This window comes from Megalops cyprinoides, chromosome 16, assembly GCF_013368585.1.
Source record: "Megalops cyprinoides isolate fMegCyp1 chromosome 16, fMegCyp1.pri, whole genome shotgun sequence".
In the NCBI taxonomy this organism is placed as follows: domain Eukaryota; kingdom Metazoa; phylum Chordata; class Actinopteri; order Elopiformes; family Megalopidae; genus Megalops; species Megalops cyprinoides.
Window position 1 is genome coordinate 5141022 of NC_050598.1, and position 19847 is coordinate 5160868.

General features: G+C 51.8%; 1 protein-coding gene across 1 annotated transcript; it reads left to right on the forward strand.

Moving 5' to 3' along the window:
* The first annotated feature begins 1234 nt into the window (after positions 1–1234).
* On the forward strand, positions 1235–19234 carry zgc:153012 (uncharacterized protein LOC777626 homolog). The gene is made up of 4 exons (XM_036548345.1): positions 1235–3336; positions 4441–4604; positions 18309–18360; positions 19085–19234. The coding sequence occupies exons 1-4, from the start codon at positions 2314–2316 to the stop codon at positions 19223–19225; spliced, it is 1380 nt and encodes a 459-aa protein (XP_036404238.1). The 5' UTR covers positions 1235–2313; the 3' UTR covers positions 19226–19234.
* The last annotated feature ends 613 nt before the right edge of the window (positions 19235–19847 follow it).

Below are 19847 nucleotides of genomic sequence, written 5' to 3' on the forward strand. Positions count from 1 at the left end.
CTCACGTCACCTCAACGCGAGCAACTTTTTCTTCTACAAAATTGCCAGTTTTCTGTTTTTCTCTTGGACCTGAACAGTTGGGAATTAGTGAGACTCATGACGAAGCTATGTCTTGAATAATTTGATACAGTTCAGAAAGGCAAGCATGCTTGTTGTGGGGTAGTGGTGTTATGGTGTAAGTTAGCAACCTAATAATTTTCCGCAGAAATAACATCACAAATTATTGTAACGGTAGTTAACGTTAGTTATCTAGATGTCTAGCTAGCCAGCTTGGGAGGTTGCTTGTTACCACGATTTCAAATTTCCTGTTATAAGCAGACTAGCCAGCGATTGCAGGCTTGATTTTTTAAAGTTATATTTTTGTATGTTATAGCGAGATTGCATGCTGTAATTTATCTGTAGTTTATCTCGGCGGTTGGATAGATAAAACGCTATTGAAATAGCAATATGCATAGAAGGTTTGTCGGGGAACTGCAGTTGAGAGACGTGCAGTTTTGCTCCCCTGAAAAAACTAGCCCAGCTATGCGAGCCTGAGGGTACCATGAGATGCCACAGAGAGACATTTAAAAGTTATGTTTGAAATGCTTGCACAAAGCCACTGACTTATAATGCGTTTAGTGCCTTACGTCAGCGAGCGCTAGCTAGCTAGCTAAGTTAGCTGTTCTGACTACAAAATACTTTTTAGCTAGCCTAGCGAACATAGACAGCTGGGATGCGTGCATGCTGCCAGCTTGTGAAACATCTGTTGTAATCCATTCTATTGAATTAGGTTAATTTTGAATTTTATGTAACATTACAATAATTGAATAGTTAAGTTATACGCTCAGAAATTGCGACATGCGCAGCTGTTTCCGAGCGTAGCCATTACAACATGAGTAACTGGCTAGTGAGTTAGCCAGGGTGCATATTTCAGCTAGGGTGCTGGAGTACCTAGCTGGGCGCAGCAGTTTAGTCGCATCAAGTTATAGCCAAAGGTGTAGTTTGCCAGCTTGCGGCTTCCTTGCGGGGAATGTACGTGTTATATAAAACGATAGTTTCGTTGTAGTTGTGGTTGAATCTGATCTGTAAAAAAGTGTTTTAGCATGGTAGCTACCTAGTTTGACTTGTCAACTCGTCGTCACCCTTCGCATCGTTGATGGTTAGCCAGGCTAACTAAATGATCAAATGTTGCCGTTAGCTTTTTAAACAAGCGCAAACCCGAAGATTTCCAATTACGCGTACTGTTCTTGACTTTTATTTTTTTAATTGCATGTTGTTTTAGGGGAAAAAAACAAAGGAAACGGGACCGCTAATGTTTTTGCAATATCAAAAAAGACAGCTCAGAAGACTTCCTTTGCTGTACATCAGTTTCCTTTCTGAGGTTAGGCGATGAAGCTACCAGCTGCTGCATTAATACAGTCATCGCCTGTCAGATTCAGGATCAATTGATGGAACGCAATAGCCAGTGAAAAGCTTGTTTGAAAACAAGGTATGTGCGTCTAATGAACTGTTTATCAAACGCCTTTGATTGCAAAGTGTTAATTTTCTAAAGCGTTAACTGTTAAAAAGCACTGGAAGTTGAATTAATTGTAAAACAGACAGCAAATAAAATGTGTATCTGTTTGCGAGTCGTCAGTGCGATATTGCCCTTGGAGATATCTATAAATATCTAGCACTGAGTGGCAGTGCCAATTTACATAGACTTAAGCAAATAAATCATTGCGCAATAGTTGGACAGGGCTCTACCACGTTTTTATTTATAAACGGTGGCTCAAGTACAGAACCAGAACACTGGTGGAAAATATATTTCTTTGTTGCAATAGATAAGTGTACAAGAAGACCGCGAGACAAAGGATGTGTACTTAGTTACCTGGTGTTTGTTGTAATGGTTTAAAAAGCAGCTAGATACTAAAATTTAAACTTCAGAGCGGATCTTTTCAAAGCCGTGGGAGAAGCACGTCAAGTGACCGTTGTTTCACGTATTAGTATGCTTTTGTGTTAAAGAACTCCAGAATGTAGAGGGTTTTTGAGGGATTAGTAATTCTAAGTAGATCCTTCCTTCTCCCCACCCTGCCCGCAAAACTAATTAGATGCACTTGAATTGCTCTGCCTTGGAACATTCCCCAAAGGTTTACTTTCTCCCCCTCCATGTTCTTTTCTCCCTCTGCACTACTGTCCGTGAGACATGATATCACACTTTATCAGCTTTAGTAGTGGGTTAACCCACAGTTAAATTCCTTTTTGGGGAAAAAAGGTGAATGTGGATCTGACGGACATAAACCTGACAAGCCGAGGGGGGGGTGAAAGAGCAGGATCTTTTCTCAAGCAGAGAAAATGAGTGGCGGTAAAAAGAAAAGCGGTTTCCAGATCACCAGTGTGACCTCAGACTATGGCCAAGCAACCGCGGAATCGCCAAAATCATCCTTGCCGGGGGAATCTGGGGCGCCCCCACTCCAGGCACTGACCAACGGAGGGCAGAGTGCGGCCCCCACCCCCTCTCTCACTGCGTGGCAGGCCGGCCATGCCCCCACCGGGTCCCCAGGTGAGTCGGGGGACCTCACAGTTCCATCCTCGGCTCCCTCAGTTTCTGTCGCCGGGGCAGGGGAGGGCGGAGGGAAGATGCCCAACGGCCCTGCCCTGCTGAACAGGGCCAGGACTTTACACCAGCACGCCAGCTCCAGCCAGCCGGGCACCCCCGTCAGCGTGAGAAAGCAGCTGTCCCAGGAGCAGGGAGGGGCCACCTCGCCCCACTCCTCCCGCTTCCGGGTGGTGCGCCTGGGCCAGGGCCTGGGGGAGCCGTACCGCCGCGGCCGCTGGACCTGCGTGGACTTCCTGGAGCGGGAGGGCGGGGAGGAGCGCGGGCTGAGGCGGGTGAGGGACAGCATGAGGCATGCCCACTCCCTGGAGTCACTGGAGACCGTGGGGCTGGGCGGGGCCGAGGGCGGAGGGGGCGGATCCGCGCTCAAGCCCCTGGGGCGCATCCGTGCCCTCAGGTCCATGCACCAGGTCCACTCCCAGGGCACCACGCACTTCCTGGCGCCCCACGTCAGTGGTGGGGATGGAGGTGGGGGTGGGCCCGCCAAGCCCTTGAATGGCGGGCCGACGGAGGCCGACTCGCCAAAGGGAGGCCCCACCTCCAAACCCCGAACCTTCTCCAGCGGGCCACCTTCCCCCTGTCACAAAGACCCCCCCAACATGAGACTTGCGGATGCTGCCATCTTTAACCCCTCCCCTTCCCCCTCCCGCTTGGCCCAGCAGGACCCCCACCTCTTCTCGCCCACCAGGCAACCGTCCGAATCCGTACGTCCACGCCACATCCCCCCGCCTCTGCGTCTGGACATGGACGCTGTCGGGAAGGTAAGCACGCCCGACTGACAACTTAATCTGATCCATTTATCATTCTCACCCAAGCAGCGCTACTTTCGGAGTAGACCATCACAATACAGCGTTGTAGAAATTATTACAGCATACAGGCTTAATATTTTTTTGGACATCATCTAAAAATAAAATTGTCTAATACTGTTGAAAGCCCTTTTATTTTCTTGGATGAATTCACAGTATTTTTTATTAGTACGTTACGTTATGCAAGTTGTTCTTATCCCATGCTGGTTGTGAAGTTTTGTATATTCATCATTTATGGCTGGTTGTGTACTGTAGCGGTTTTGATTGAATGCCTTTCTAATAGAGTTCAACAGCAGCGGCCGCACCTGGAAATCAAACAGGCAGCCTTTGGGTTGCCGGCCGTGCTCCTTGCCACTGCACCGCTCTTCTGCACGGGATGAAATACCCTTATCAAAACTGTGCTGAATGTTTTGATTAGGAGATTGATAACAGAGGTGTTTTCAAATGATAAGCAAGCGTTCCTTCAAAGCACTGAGCTTTGATTTGATTGAGCTGATTTTCATGGGACAAGTCAGACAAATGTTTCTTATGAAAGTGGAGGTTATGAAGCCTGAAGTTACAAGTAAAATGAGAAAATTTTTCCACTCTACTTATGTAAGGCCTGTTACGGTGTCTAGTGCGAACTAAAGAACCTGTGGGGAGGACCTGCCAAGTCTAGTGCCAGAATGATGTACACCCCCCCCCCCCCCCCCCCCGACACACACACTCTCTCTCACACACACACACACACACACACACACACACACACACGATATTGGAGCTGCCCATCGATGCCATTTAAGGAAGAGGGTAGCAGTGCAGATCCTGCACAGTTTCACCGATCTTAGTGACATGTGGATCAGTTGATATAGGTCATCACAATGAACAGCATAATCCATCCGGCTTTTGGTGCATCTCGGCACTCACTGATCCAAAAGTAAATAAAGAAAATTAAGCACTGCCTGGTTTTCATGGCCAACAGGCAGCGCAAAGCTAACAAGAAGCTGGCTGCTGTAAGCTAACAGCAGGCCGTCGGGGCTTGCTGCATTGTTGATCCCGTCCCATTTGTTGTCCCCGCAGCCTCTGTTGCGAGAGACCCGCTCCCAGCCCACCTCCCCGAGCCCCCTGCTGCCCAGAGACGGAGTGTTCCACCACGGCGCGACCCCCATTCAGACCCCATCTGCCCTCAGCCTGGCTCAGTCCGTGCTGGGAGGTGGGGGAGCCTTCGACCTGGACGACGAGAGGTGAGAGTCAGGTTTAACACTTTGCCATTGACCGCCTCAGGTGGGCTCTGTGTGTTCGGAGGGGGAGGCACACCCGCAACCATTTGCATAAGTCCTAATAAGTTCCCTTAAGTGTGAATGCCAGCTACCTATTCCTCAGTGGGGGGTTGTGCCTGAGGGGTGTGGTTTTCTCGGCCAAAGCTATTCCGGGTAAAGGCCTGTGCCTCGCTCCAGGGCGAAGTGGCAGCGAGGTGTCAAATCCCTTCCGAACTTGGCGGTGTGAAATTTTAATCGGGGAGATCTCTGGGTGGGGTGAGGGGAGAGGGGGACAGGGGATAGGAGACGTTTTCACCTGTGCCCCAGTAAGGCCGGCACCGAGCTGCTACGTAGCGGTTTTCACGACCATCCATGTCACTCCCAGAACGCGCCAGCCGGAATTCCACGCTCCCTAATCCGACCGCCACATGACCGTGCCGTTCATTCTAAAGTTTCTGTGGGTTTTTTTTTTTTCCTCTGTCCTCTAAGGAGCAGCGCTTTTGCAGGAGGCTGGAAACTGCCTGAGCAAGCTGCTCCTTCCTGCTGCGCTCGTGACTCTCCTCACCAACCGTGGGAACGGCAGCCATGAAGCGCTTTCCAAAAAGAACAGAACCGCGAACGCCGTGTCATGATTTGCGGTGTTGTTGATATTTCCGGTCCTGCGTGGCTCGCAGCCAGGTTACGGCTCTGCAGACTCTACCTTTCTGCACTGTTCGTTGGGGTGCCTTTGACCTTAATGAGTTTTGTGTTGTGTGTTTGCTTGCTGCACTGTAAATTATTGGAGTATTTTTAGACAGCAGGGTGGAAAAGCTCAGTCACACTGTTAGACCCCAGGCATGAAATAGGAACTCTGGGAAACTGCCGCTTCACTGTCAGCCATTTTGGCTCCAGGCCAGGATGCGGTCTGTTGCTTTTCTCAGAGTCATAATCCCAGCTCGCAGAATGGGTGTCAACCCCCCCCCCCCCCCCCCCACTTTGCTGCTGGAGGGAGGCATAGGGAGCTGAGAGGTGTCCGAACTTCACAGTTCAGTGTGTGCAGTCGCAGAGGGGGCACAAATACCTCAACAATGCAGTGTTCGCCCTGTAGCTAACAGGCGTGTGCACATTCACACAAGCACGCGCACACACACATACACACATGCATGCACACACATACATATACACACACACCCACACACACCCATCCTAATGATAAATCTGCACATACACACAGTCCTCCTTTCCTCTTCTCATACACACACACACACCCACTCACTCACAAAGAACCCTCCATCGTAATGATACATCAGCACATACACACAATCCTTGTACACACACACACTCTCTCTCTCTCTCACAGCACTGGGAGATAGAAGACATGTCCAGTTCTCTGTTCTGTATCCTTGTTATTGATGAGAGGGGCTGGCAGGGTCAGTCAGCAGGTTTTTCTGGAAACTGCCCTCACTTGCCTGGCAGCTAGGAGTATGTGTGTAGGAGCTAGTGTTTGTGTTGTAAATCATACCACCCTGAATCACAGTGGCCGGTGTTAGTAGTGACCCCTCTGGATGTGTGTGTGTGTGTGTGTTTGTGTAGGAGGGTGGGGGGCTGTGTGTGTGTTTGAAAATGAGTTGGATGAAGGTGTGTGTGTGCGCTTATGTGTGTGTGCGCGGACGTGTGTGTGTGCGTGGGTATGCTGTTGTCTCTCTTTCTCCTCCCAGCTGACCTCCCGACACCCTTCAGTTTCCATTTGCTGTCAGGCCCTTTCCACCCAAACGCAGTGCTTATAAATACCCCGACTAACAACGCAGGCTCCAGTTCTCCAGGACCTTCTCCCTGCCCCTCTGCTTTTACTGCAGAATGCTGGCTCTGGATTACTCACAGCCGGAGGGGAGGAATAGAGGAGCTATTCATGAAAAAGAGGGATGGAGGGGAAGGGGAGCGTGATGGAGAGGGGGGCGGGGGGTTTGGGGGGATGGGTCCTGAGGCCCAGGCCAGCCAGGGTGGGATCGATCCGCGAGGCGCACTCTCACACCGACCCCACCCGGCCTGCACCCGCCTGCACCTGTCTGCACCCGCCTGCAGCCTGAGAGGCTCTCACCGGGTGCCTCGTCCTTGCAGTGGTCAGTGGCCGTGTTACATGCGTGTTCATGCAGTCACACAGCAGATGGGGGAATGGGTAGCGTGTCCACTGTCCTGCGCGTGCATAATCCATGTCTGTTTACTCCTGTCTCTCTCTGTACTGATTGTACTGTTTTTGTAGGGACGTGCCAATCACTACTTTATGATTTGGTTTATTGCTACAAATCTGTGTGGGAGAGGTGTTATTGTAAAGTCACTGAGTGCAGCGGGTGCTTAGACTGAGATTGTATCAGCACAGACGCACACGCGCACACACACACACACACACACACACGCACACACAATGTGGGCCAAGGTGGGTGTGGGACCGCATATCGCTCAGACTTGTTTGCACGTTGCCCTTACCCTGAGAACAGCCTGATTCGGGTGCGTGGGAGGGAGGGCGATTATGCATCTGAATGATTAATTCCTCCAAGCCTGGAATTAAGTGTTGCTCAGATTTTAAACACATCGCTCACCAGGCATTCTAAGATGTCCCCCGCGCCCCTCCGCCCGGCACCGCTTTGCTGCGGAGAGGGGCGGCACACACCTGCTCCCCCCCCGGTGACTTGCACCCAGCCCGCGTCAGACCGTTCCAGTCAGGTGGGCCCCCTGAATGCGCCTGTCGCCTTTCTCTAAACCACACCAGTTATATTTGACTGAAGTGTGTGGGCGCGGGGGCTGATCACACAGATCATGCAGTTGAGGGGATCTTGCCTTTAAGTGCTGCTTTTCCATTTTCCAGAAGGCCAGATTCCGCTTTACTGGAACAGACAGTGCCGTGACATCTTTATTACACCTCTTTCAGCTGCATTTTCAGAGCTTTCTTTTCTGCTTCCTCATCTGCTTTTTTTAGTTAAGCATTCTCCTCACCATAGGCATTAGAAAACATTTAAATGCGACAGTGAAAAAACAGCCCTCCACAGATGCACACAGAAGCACACCGGAACATTCAATCTCTCCACCAATAGCTGTCGGCATAATTACGGTAGTTAGTGTCTGGGGGCGTCGCCCTCTGCTGGGCACAGGCCTCATGGGGAGCTGTCTCTTGTTAGACTCTCTGCCACTTCTCAGCCGCCTGTCATTCAGAAAGCAAAAGGCAAATTTTTTTAGTTTGTTTTTTTGGGGGGAATTGCATAATTGCGTCAGTGTATCAGCAGCCAACGCAAACAGGGGTGGAGCAACCTGAATATTCGCAACACCCGATGTGGCATTCAGAGGCTTCCTGGAATTGCTGATTGTGCATTAGACTTGTCATCCTCTCCGGTAGGGCTGGGCGGTATAGCCGTCGCGGTGTATCGAATAGCTGTTTTTAGCGCAATAACTACAACTACAACGAAAGCTACAACGTGAGATTGCTTAATTAACAAGGATGTTATTTATAAATTTAAATTACGGTGAATGGTCATGACACATCACAGTTTTTGTAGGGTCTGTGTTCTAAACGCTATTGTTCATTGCACTCAACCTAAACTAAAAGTTTATTCTCAGTAATTAAATCAATTTAACTAAATTTAGCTCTGTTTTGTAATTTGAATTTTGTAACACAAGAAAGCCATAATGTGAAACATTTAAGAGAAAGCTTTAGTGTTTCGTGGGCATAATCATTTATTCTAATTGGTGTTAATTGTTCTGTGAATTATTTGTTTTATTGTTAATCCAGGAGGATAAAGGGGAACAGGTTGAAAGTAATGATGGATTTAAAGGTAGTGTTTCGGCTTCCCCTGTTTCCAGCTCACCAGCCTCTGCTGCTCGTATCTATTCAATGTGGATGTCACAGCAACAGCACTATACTGTTTCCATGTGGTGGATATGACTACAAAGATAAAGAGTGAAAATATATGCTACGTGTTTTTCAAAGCTAATAGGTAAATTAACCAGCATACATATACAAGTGATATTTTTCTGCCCCGGAAGCATTTCACTGAACTTTGGAGGTGTGCTCCCGCATCAGGTATGACTAAAGTGAAAACAATACAGGAAGAACCCTAATGCCACATACCGGGGATCGCTGTTATTCCGCTAAAAATAGCTGTTCAATATATATTGCGACGGCTATATTGTCCAGCCCTACCAACAATGATTATTTTTCACACTACGAGTCCCAGATTGCATCAGGAGGGCAAATCCTGCATTCAGAACAACCAAAAAAACCGCACCTTCCTACCTGTACACACTACTGCAAGCCTATGTTCCTTCCCGACCACTGCACACTGTTACTGAACGGCGTCTGGTGGTCCCATTTACATCGCAGCACAGTTACTAGTTACTACCCAGAACTTTCTCTGCCGTTGTCCCCCATGGTGGAATGAACTTTCACTCTCCAGCCGTTCTGTCTCTCGCTATTTTTCAGCAACATCTGAAGACACAGCTCTTCCTCAGTCACCTGATCACCTGAATCACAACCACCTAAAGCAATTATTTATGTCCTAAGCTCGGTTTTACTTGTACCTTGTACCTTCTCTGGCAAACTTTTGAAACGTCATTGTGCAGCACTTCTAATGTTCTGACTCCTTGTATGGCTTTTGCTTGTGTTGTACTCTGCCACACTTGTAAGTCGCTTTGGGTAAAAGGGTCTGCCAAATGGATAAATGTAAATGTAAATGTCTGAGTCCTGTGCCCCTGAAAAGTCACAGGGTTCTGAGAGTGGTGTGAGTAGGGAACGTGGACCGACGAAACCCACCCTACCATGGCGGAACTAGTTGAGCCATTTTCCAGTCCTGAGGGCTCCTGGTCATTGTCATCAAATGACAGAGCACAGACTCAGGCTCCCAGGGGTTTTCATCTTTCAAAGATTTTCACCACTAGGATTACATTCTAGTTCTGTTAGGGTTGGCAAAAAAAAGTAGTGGGTAATGCCGCTTGGAATGAGTAGCTCGACCTGCTTTCACTTGATGGTGAGCAGTGGAAGATGACACATTTAGCCTCTGATCCCCATCTTAGAGTATCCACGCTCCACTGCGTTTGCAAGCAGGGAAATATGTCAGCAGTGGGGTCAGTGGTGGGTTGGACCAATGGGGTTAAAGGTGGATTGGACTTAAGGGGTGCTAACCAACTGAGATGCTTTCATTGCGTCTGTCGGAGACGCAACTCGCATTCCCGTTTCAGCAGCACAGAAGACCACAGGGACCGCACGGTCAGAGGGCCCTGACCAGGTCCTATTTCTGTCCCCGTGTTTGTTGTGACCAGCGCAGCTCGCCCACCACTGGCCTTGGTGCTGGTTCCAGATGGAGAGGCGCAGGCGTTGTGCCACTGATGGATGCGTTGCCATGGGAAGGGGCGAGGGTGCCAACCCGACACAATGCTGTCGATGCATTTTATGCCCATCCCCACCCCTCCCCCTACGGTGCATAGCATCGACCAGCTGTAGTTACGGAGTCCCTCCAACAGAGGGAGACAGTTTACATCACAGCCAGTCCCTTTCCCCAGTGCCCAATTTTTAGTCTTTCTGTCACAGTAAGGAAGTGGACACACTGAAGCAGGTTGGATGCACCAGGCACAAGGACATCTGGGCCATAATTAACGCTCGGTCACCCCTTTTCAAGTGTTGTAAGGACCAGTTTGATTTGGCTCAATTTGGAGAAGGTGGCCCTTGTTTGTTTGCTCAACAGAAGCACAATGGAGCAAACCTCACCACAGCAATCACTGAGCTACACTCCAGCAGAGCGGTGTTTTCTGTTTATATCTTCAGCATATCCTAGTGTCAATGTTTATATGATACGACCAGAGTGGCTTTAACATGGCAATAACCATTCAAGAGAAAGAGTAACCTGTTGCACTGCATACTTGCCCTCAGTGTAAGAGGCTTGCCATTCCTCTCACAGGCTAAGCCGAGTCCCGCTCCCCTCATATGACAGGGCAGTACCAGCACCAGAGAGTGCTGTCCCCCGCACACACCAACAAGAAATGTTCTGATTGGCCGTTGAGAGACGATTAGCCAATAAGCGTGCTCGCTCCTGGCGGGGGCAACGCCGCCCATGTCGGCCTGCTCTTGATTTCACAACTGGGTGTAGAGTCATTTTGCAACATTCGTGAGCAACAGCTTCCGCTTGCTCGACTGGTTTTGAATGTAGCCCGTCCTCAGGTCGTGTTACGTTTCGTCGCTGGAACATTTAAGGCGTATTCAGTTGGTCTTCTTTGATTACCAAGGAACTGCTGCACACACTGACCCAATCCCAGTTGACGGCCCCAGCTCCTGTTAACCCACGCACAGCAGAGGGGTTAAAGTGACCCAATTAAAGCATTAGGGCTCAGCACATATCTGGGGAATTGGGTCCCTGGAGAAGCGGCTTTTGTGGTATTCTCCTTAAACCAACAATTATCTACAGACCTTTGGTTGCACTTGGAGGTGGCTCAGAAGGCGAGAATTTCCCAGATTACCTCAGAAAGAACACCATCTCTGTACACGTCTGACCCCCTGACCTTGTCTCCCCCCCACCCGCCGTACCAGGGAGTCTTCTTTTAAAGAGGTGTAAATCCCATGCCAGCGAGAACGGGCCCTGACGCCCACTCGTGTTACATAACGGCACAATCGTTAGCGTTGCACAAGAGAAGCCGATGTTAGGGGTGTACCTCAGGTCAGAGACAGTTCGTGTTGGTACTGATCAAGGATGCGCAATGTTTTTTGTAAGGTTGATGCGAAGTGCAGTGCTATGCACATTGGGACATTTCAGCTATTTTCCTACTGGACAATAGATAAACCATCTATTGTTGTATTATTTAAAAAATACAAGTGTTTTTGTTATTGTGCTTACTCCAGGGATCAGGCAAATTTAGGTGGGACAGGTAGACAGGTCAGATTCAGATAAGTCTGAAGGAGAAGAGGAGGGAAAAAGGTGGGACACACCAGTGAAATACAGTATCATAGATATCTAAACAGAAAGACAGTCTTAGTTTTGGGTAGCATACTCAGTCTTAATTGTAAACAGTGAAGGGTGAGAGGCTTGGGGAGAATCTAACAAGGACAGGCTGACCTGTGAGGTTTCCTGAACTGCTGAATGGACAGAGCCAGCTCATGCTGTCAGTGACTGGCTGGTCTGACCCAGTCAGGGTGCTTCGCCATGGAAACGGGCTGTGGCCTGTAGTAGCCTTTGTTTACGCTTTGCGCGGAGGTCCTTTGTGTGATCGTGCCGAGAGGGGAGGTCGATCAAGCTGGAGGGCAGCGTGGGCTGGGAGGGCTGAGCGGAATGTTCCGGGGTGCCGGGCCGAGGTGAGCCCCCTCCTGGCTCTCAGTAGCCACACTGAAATGCCGCCCCGCCCACTCTGCTGGCAGCCAGCTCCGCACACGAACGCACGCACGCACAGGGAGGGAGAGGGGAGGACACGGCCACGGCCTGACCTGGCTGGCTTCATCATTTTTACCTCCCCCCACCCAGCCCAGTCTGCGGTTACAGGCAGAGCGCGAGGACGAAGGGCACTTCACGTGACACAGGGCAGGGGGGAGGCACCCTGGAGCAGGCGGGCATTGCCGGACAGTCCCGCAAACCACATGACCACTGTACCCCCCCCCACCCCCCCGGGTCCCAGCCCCCCACCATTACCGAAAACTGGGACTGGCCCTAAGAACCGGGAATCCCTGTTTTCCTTCAAGGTCCTCCACCCTTCCCAGCAACACACCGAGCAGACATCAGATCGGAGCAGGCGTGGGTCTGCCAGGCTCTTATCTGTGATTAGCGCAGCCTCGGAGGAATAGGGAGCCCCCAGGCGCCGGCCATTCGGGCTCTCCATATTTCCTGCCCGGCGCCTTATCTTAAAGGGTGTCCGTGAGCAGCCCTCCCTCCATGACACATGTGCGGGGGACCCAGAGGTCCCATGGGCCGGGGGTGCTGAATAACGTCACGTTTCTGCTCACAGAGGGACCCTTTACCCTGCACGCACACACAGGGGGAGTGTGTGGGAAGGGAATGCCGCCTGCTCTGCTATTGGCTGAGCCAGCGAGTGGGAGGGGTGGGGCTGGGGAAGGGGGGGGTGCAGGAATGAAAGGGTGCCTGTGTTGGCCTATCACGGTTAAGCACCAGCAGGGCCTTTGCGTGGGCTGAGAGGCGGTTGAGGGGAATGAGATTGGATGCTTTTCCATCGTGACTGGAGTACAAAAAGAAGAATAATGGGAAAAAAAGCCAGGCAGCAAGTTGCTGGAGTTTATGGAAGCAGCACGTCAGGGTGATGTCTAAGGAGAGTCAGCGGCCGACCCCGGACCGACGGGATTAAAGGTTCACCGGATTGTATGGATGCTGGATTAGCCATCGTATGTGCTCCTTACCCAGGTCGAGATTATCCAGCGCACTGTGCTTGACAATGTTTTCATTCTTCGGGATTTACACAGTCCGGTTCGGATTACTCTGAAAACGAACAGCGTCCACAGGGGCAGGATATTTAACAGCCCCTGCTATGTTTGGGGCCTGCTTATCTCCACGGTGACCTGGCGTCTGTGATTGTGGAGATTCTTCCCCAGACTGATTTGGTTCTTAGGTTGCCAGGTTAAGCTTGGATGCGAAGTTGGCGGTGTGCAGTTGGCGTGGACCCTGACCTAGGGTGGGTTCAGGATCGAGCAGTTCAGCGTGGACGGGCTGGAGGTCACTCACGCTGAAGCTCGTCGAACCAGACTGGATGCTTGGGTTTCTTTGACCTTGCTCATCTTATCTGGCCTGTGTCGACCAGAGGCGCGGGGCTGGCTGTGGAGCAAGGCAGAAGTGTCTGAACGCTTTCCCGCATAACACACTGCATGAGCACATTTCCCTGTGTGTCTGTGGCTGTGGGGTGGGGGGGGTGGGTATATCAGAGCATCCCCAGCCCAGAGGGTGTACATTAACACCCTGCCTCCCTGCTGCCTCCCTCTCTAATCCTCATCTTGTTCTCCATCCCTCACTGCTGTCACCTGAGGGGACACTGCTCACGCTCTGCAGATTGTAGCTCAGTGATGCAGGACTCAGCGTCTGAGCACAGAATTAAAAAGTATTAGAGATGGCTAATGAACAGTGCTACATTATCAATGCAAAGTGTTTTTGTGGCACCACTTTATTTGCAGTAAGTCATCACATAGATCATAGTCTACACTTTTAATTCATGGAAATGGTAAAAGTAGTCGTTGTGCATTTTCAGACTTTGTTTAACTAAAAGTTGCTGTTGCATGCTGGCCATCAATTGCAGAAGTGGAACTTGTGGGTCAGTTTCTGCAGGCTTTAAATGCTAGCTGGTAGATTAGCATAAACTAGAATGGAAATGGGGTCAGATTTTGTGGCCTAGCCTGCACAGGAAATCTTTTGCAAACCACTTGCACTTTGAAATATAAGAGGAAATCAAATGCTAACTTCCTCAGCAAACAGCTTGTGCAACACTCTTATTCTTGTACAGTCATGTTCGTCAGCGTGAAGAAGATTGTGTCAGCGTTCGAGACCCGACGGCAGCCCCGACCACTGTCTCTCCCTCCGTCTCTCCCCTCCTCCCTCCCCTCTAAGCTGTCCCCCCACAGGACCCCCAAAAATGCCTCCCAGGTCCCGTCTGCCAGGTCCCCCTCCCCGGGACGTCTCCTCACTAACCCGGCCCCTCACTTGTCCCCGCCCCCATCCCGCTCGTGCTCAGCCCCTTCTTCCCCCACACTGAGGAGAAGCGCCGGCTTGTCTGTCTCCCCTGCCAGTGCTCCTCTGCCTCCTCCCACCACCCGCTCCTCCAACCCTAACCTACACCCCGCCCCTCACAAGACCCCCCCAGGGGTCCACCGCACCCCACCCACTCCGTCCAGCTGGCCCAGGCACCCTTCCACCCCGCCTTCTCTCCCCCGCCCCCTCAAGGTCCCGGGAGGGGCGGAGAGACCAAGGGAGGAGGGGCCACTGTGGGCCAGGGATCGAGGCTCATGGCCCAGCAGTCACGTGGAGCTCTGCGGCGGCGGGAGGCAGAGGTGCACTGAGGTCACGGAGAGGAGGGGGGCGGGGTCCGGGGAGTCTCTGCCCACCCCTCACTCCTCTGCCGGCCACGCCCACTCTCCCTTCAGCACGACAGCCAGAGGAGTCGTGGGGGAGCGAGAAACAAGCCCCGCCCACCTCAGCAGGCTCAAAACCTCCACCCCGCCCTCACCCCGCCCCCACACCGGACCAGCAGAGCCAACCACGCCCAGGAACCAGAGCCAGAGCCCCACCTGGTCTGCGTCAGTCCCCAGCCAGCTGACCCTGGACCCCGGCTTCTCTTCTGCCCTGAAGGCATGGCCCTCTGTAACCTGCAGCCCGGACACCAGCAGTGAGAGAGACCCATACACCTTCAAGCCAATCAAACCTGGACTTGTCCAGCCTGCTCCTGTGAACTGCAGCCAGACCCACGGCAGAGGACCTCCTACTGTTGCCACAGCAGAGGCGAAGAGAATGGCGAGTTCTGGTCCAAATACTGATGCATCACAAGGTCATCCCGGTCCTCCTGGACTCAGAGCTCAAGCTGGTCGCTGGAACCCCAGCCCCACAGACACGTGCGACCGTCAGACCCAAACCCAAAGCCAGGACTGCGAGGGCTGCGGCCTCGTCACCCTTCCGGCTGTGTCCGCTGGAGGTTTACGAGTGGCAGAGGATGTCCAGACCATGGGTGCGGCCACCATGAGGGGTACTCCCTCTGCAGTCATTCCTCCCGGTCCCTCCCAAAGCCAGGGTCCAGCGTCCTCTGGTGGTGCGAGAGGTCTGAACTCTGAATGGCAGTGCGGTTCTTCTGCTCCCGAGCATGCTCAGAACCGTGGCAGTTGCACTGTCCAAGCGCAGGATCATAATGGGAACAGCCTCGTCTGTCTGAGGTCACATGATGACAAAGGGGGCGGGGCTATGGCACCTGCATCGCTGTGGTCCTCTGCCACCTGCGCTCGTCCCACAGTAATCCCTGCAGCTTCTGTGGTCCTGGCTGCCTCACAGGGTCCCTTTAACACTACTGCCCCTGTGGCTGCCTCACAGGGTCCCTTTAACACTACTGCCCCTGTGGCTGCCTCACAGGGTCCCTTTAACACTACTGCCCCTGGAGCTGCCTCACAGGGTCCCTTTAACACTACTGCCCCTGTGGCTGCCTCACAGGGTCCCTTTAACACCACTGCCCCTGGAGCTGCCTCACAGGGTCCCTTTAACACTACTGCCCCTTTGGCTGCCTCACAGGGTCCCTTTAACACTACTGCCCCTGTGGCTGCCTCACAGGGTCCCTTTAACACCACTGCCCCTGTGGCTGCCTCACAGGGTCCCTTTAACACCACTGCCCCTGTCGCTGCCTCACAGGGTCCCTTTAACAGTACTGTCCAGGGCCCTGTTCACACTACACCCTCAGTGCAGGTGGGTGGAGCAGGGGCAGCTGTAGGCCATACAAATGCACCATTCCCTCAGAGTGTACATCCCTCAGAGACTAAGGCCCGGCCTTCCAGCACCAAAACCCCTGTGGAAGGAAGCAAGGCCAAAGAGCCAAAGCCAGTGCCCCTGTCCCTGACACGGAACTCGGACAAGGCTTTCCTGTCCCTGCTGTTGTTCATTCATAGGTAACCCTGGACACCAGAGGGGATCAGGGGGTTAGAGGGAGAGACTAACGCTGGGATCAGGGGGTTAGAGGGGGAGGCTAACGCTGGGATCAGGGGGTTAGAGGGAGAGACTAACGCTGGGATCAGGGGGTTAGAGGGAGAGACTAACGCTGGGATCAGGGGGTTAGAGGGAGAGACTAACGCTGGGATCAGGGGGTTAGACGGGGAGGCTAACGCTGGGATCAGGGGGTTAGAGGGGGAGGCTAACGCTGGGATCAGGGGGTTAGAGGGGGAGGCTAACGCTGGGATCAGGGGGTTAGAGGGGGAGGCTAACGCTGGGATCAGGGGGTTAGAGGGGGAGACTAATGCTGGGATCAGGGGGTTAGAGGGGGAGGCTAATGCTGGGATCAGGGGGTTAGAGGGGGAGGCTAACGCTGGGATCAGGGGGTTAGAGGGAGAGACTAACGCTGGGATCAGGGGGTTAGAGGGGGAGGCTAACGCTGGGATCAGGGGGTTAGAGGGGGAGGCTAACGCTGGGATCAGGCGTAAGGTATGTGCATAGAACTGAACAGGGGCTTTGGAGGACTGTAACAGAGGGAGGGAATAATGACATTGGGAGAAAGTGATGGGATAATTTCAGCCACTGTCTTTTGTACAGCCTGCCAGTCATTATAAAACTGTGATGTATATGTGTGTGAGTGTGTGTATGTGTATGCATACACATGAATAAGAATTGCTATTGCTGCTATATTTATGGTTTAGACAGGTTCCGGTCAAGTGTGGTGCATTGATTAGAGTAAATGATGATAACAATGTACAAGCACACCAGGTACCACAAGGCAGGGCAAAAACCATGCTGTTACCTCACAGGACCCACCACAGTCCACCCACACTTCCAGAACAAAGAGACTGATTAACCCAGTCAATCTGCCAACACTACAGCCGTGATGACTGTACCGCTAATGCCTGTCAACAGAGTCCTGCGCATGTGTAAAGGAGACTGAGGTAGCAGGTTCCTTTGTCTGTAAACATACAAGAACATTTAAGGAGACTGAGAAAATCATGTGGGCTGTACTCCTTGCAGCATGTTTGTCTGCATAAATATGCAAATGTGCCTGTGTGCATGTGTGAGTCTGAGTGCATGCATGCCTGTGTTTTGTGTGCGTGTGTGTGTGTGTGTGTGCGTGCGTGCGTGCGTGTGTGTGTGTGTATATGTGTCTGAGTGCATGCACGTGTGTGCGCATACCTGTGTTTTGTGTGTGCGTGTATGTGTGTGCATGCCTGTGTTTGTGTGTGTGTGAGTCTGAGTGCATGCGCGTGTGTGAGTCAGTGCATGCGCATGTGTCTGCATGCCTGTATTTGTGTTTGTGTGTGTGAGTCTGAGTGCATGCATGCCTGTGTTTTGTGTGTGTGTGTGTGTATGTGTATGTGTCTGAGTGCATGCGCATGTGTGCGTGGGTGGGTGAACGCTCAGCATGTGTGCGTGGAGGCTGATGGGGTCATGACCCCGCCCCCACGTCTATCTGTAAACCCGTCTCCCTGGGGCGCGGGGGAAACCGAGCCCGCTCCAGAGTTGTGCTCCAGGCTGCAGTTTCATTTCACTGCCCTTGCACCCGCGCTCGGAACGCCGGGGGGGGGGGGGTGGGTGGATGGCTTTATGGGGAGGGTTGGGCCTCCAGTAATAGGCGGAGGCGCAAATCGCACACGTGACATAGCGGCACACTCAGGGCGAAAAGACCAGCCCTTCTTGCTAACATATAGCCGATCGCCAGACCCTGTGATCCAGCGTCACTTACACAGCAAAGATCCATGTGGCATGGTACGTGCTTTTAGCCATGGGTGGGCGGGAGTGGGGTTTGGTTGGGGGGGGGGGGGGGGGGGGGGGCCTTGATCCATGTTCATATTGCTGACAGTGAGATCCTGTGCTTGTCCCGTGACCTCATGCTGGCCTCTGAAGACATTTGGTGTGTGCTCTTATTCACCCAAGGGGCCGAGCGCCACTGTTTGCCTCCACCCCCCTCCTCCGTCTCTGTCTCCACACGCTGTATGTGTCACTGCTGCACACCCGGAGGATCGCACTGTGTTTGAAACCCGTTTTTTTCTCCTGTGTGTTTCATTTCTTACAGCGGCTCTAGTAACAGCATGATCGCAATTGACAACAAGATTGAACAGGCCATGGTAAGATTCTGTTTGTGTGTGTGTTTGTGTGTGTGTCCCTGTGTCCGTCTCTGCCTGGAACTCTCGCCCTAGTACCAGTAAGACTGCTGCCGTTGGTGTCGCACTTGTTATGTAAATATGGAAGTGGCTTGATCGCACGCGCTGTGATCTGTGTCGGTGCGACAGGGCTTACTCAGTCTGTGTCCTTGCACGTATGTATACGCTTATGTGTGTGTGGCATTTGCTGATCGAGTCCAACCCTGTCTTGCCCTAAACCTTTGTGTCACCTTGTGAACAGAGCATTTTTCACACCTGCCGCAGCTGCATAAAATAGGATGCATAACTCTGAATGCTTTTCATTGTGTCTTTTTTCCATGAGTTGTTTTGATCTCTGTTGTTACACTTGATGTTAAAAACATCCAACCACACTTCTGTGTAAACACTTCAAATTGCATGTGGAGGTGAATCAAGGCAGGGGGGGCACGTTTGTCAGAGGGCAGAATTGCTGGAATTTTGGGAGAAAATGCAGCTGGAGCTGGTGGCTGGTTGTGGAAGTGCAGTTCTTTCCAAATGCCAGTGTATTTGTCTTCTGGGAAATGCATCTCCTTGCAGCAATTCGCACTTGGTTCGCAGTGCGGTCATGCGCTGTCAGGTTTGCCCGGTGTTGCCATGGCAGTGCAGACCTGGCCAGACAGGACGGAGGGGCAGGCGTTGGCTGTTTCTGAAGCTTCGCTCTTCACTGCAGGACCTGGTGAAGACCCACCTGATGATGGCGGTACGCGAGGAGGTGGAGGTGCTGAGGGAGCAGATCAAGGAGCTGGCCGAGAGGAACGCGCAGCTGGAGAGAGAAAACTACATCCTGCGGGCCCTGAGGGAGAGAGACTGAGCGATGGAGAGAAGGAAAGAAAGAAAGAGAGGAGCAGAGAGAGAGAGAGAGAGAGAGAGAACGAGACTAAGAAGAAGAGTTTCACTCAGGAGCGATCAGGGAGAAGAGAAAGGTATGAGGGGCTTTGCCTTCGTCTGACAAGCTCAGTGTTGCTCAAATGGGTGAGCGACGGTACACAGCGGTGAGACACCCGGAGGATCATGGGAGATGTAGTCCTGGAGATCTTCTGCAATGCCTGGGAGAGCCAGTTGCAGATGTGGGACATGAAAAAGAGAGTGGGGAAACGACAGCATTGTGAGTGAATGGACAGTAGGATATTATGAATGAAAGGAGGAACGAGGGGTAAAATTATTTTGGGTGAGCAGGAGGGAACTTGGACTACTCCACTGCTCTGTAACCAGCTAGCCCTTTGCAGCATGGAGTCCTTCCCACCTCCAAAAACACACATACACACATAAACACACACACGCACACGCACCAGAAACCAGCAGCTGGAGTCACTCTAGTGATTAACACTCACGTCACAGAATTAATAGTGTGATCACAACTATGATGGTTTTAATAATTCAAATAATATTGACTTTGGCAATGACAGTGATATAATAATGGTGATGAAAATAAT

Coding starts and splice junctions, on each gene's coding strand:
- zgc:153012 (XM_036548345.1), top strand. CDS start 2,314: ATGAGTGGCGGTAAAAAGAAAAGCGGTTTCCAGATCACCAGTGTGACC. Junction 4,605..18,308: donor TTCGACCTGGACGACGAGAG/GTGAGAGTCAGG, acceptor CATTTCTTACAG/CGGCTCTAGTAACAGCATGA. Junction 18,361..19,084: donor ACAAGATTGAACAGGCCATG/GTAAGATTCTGT, acceptor TCTTCACTGCAG/GACCTGGTGAAGACCCACCT.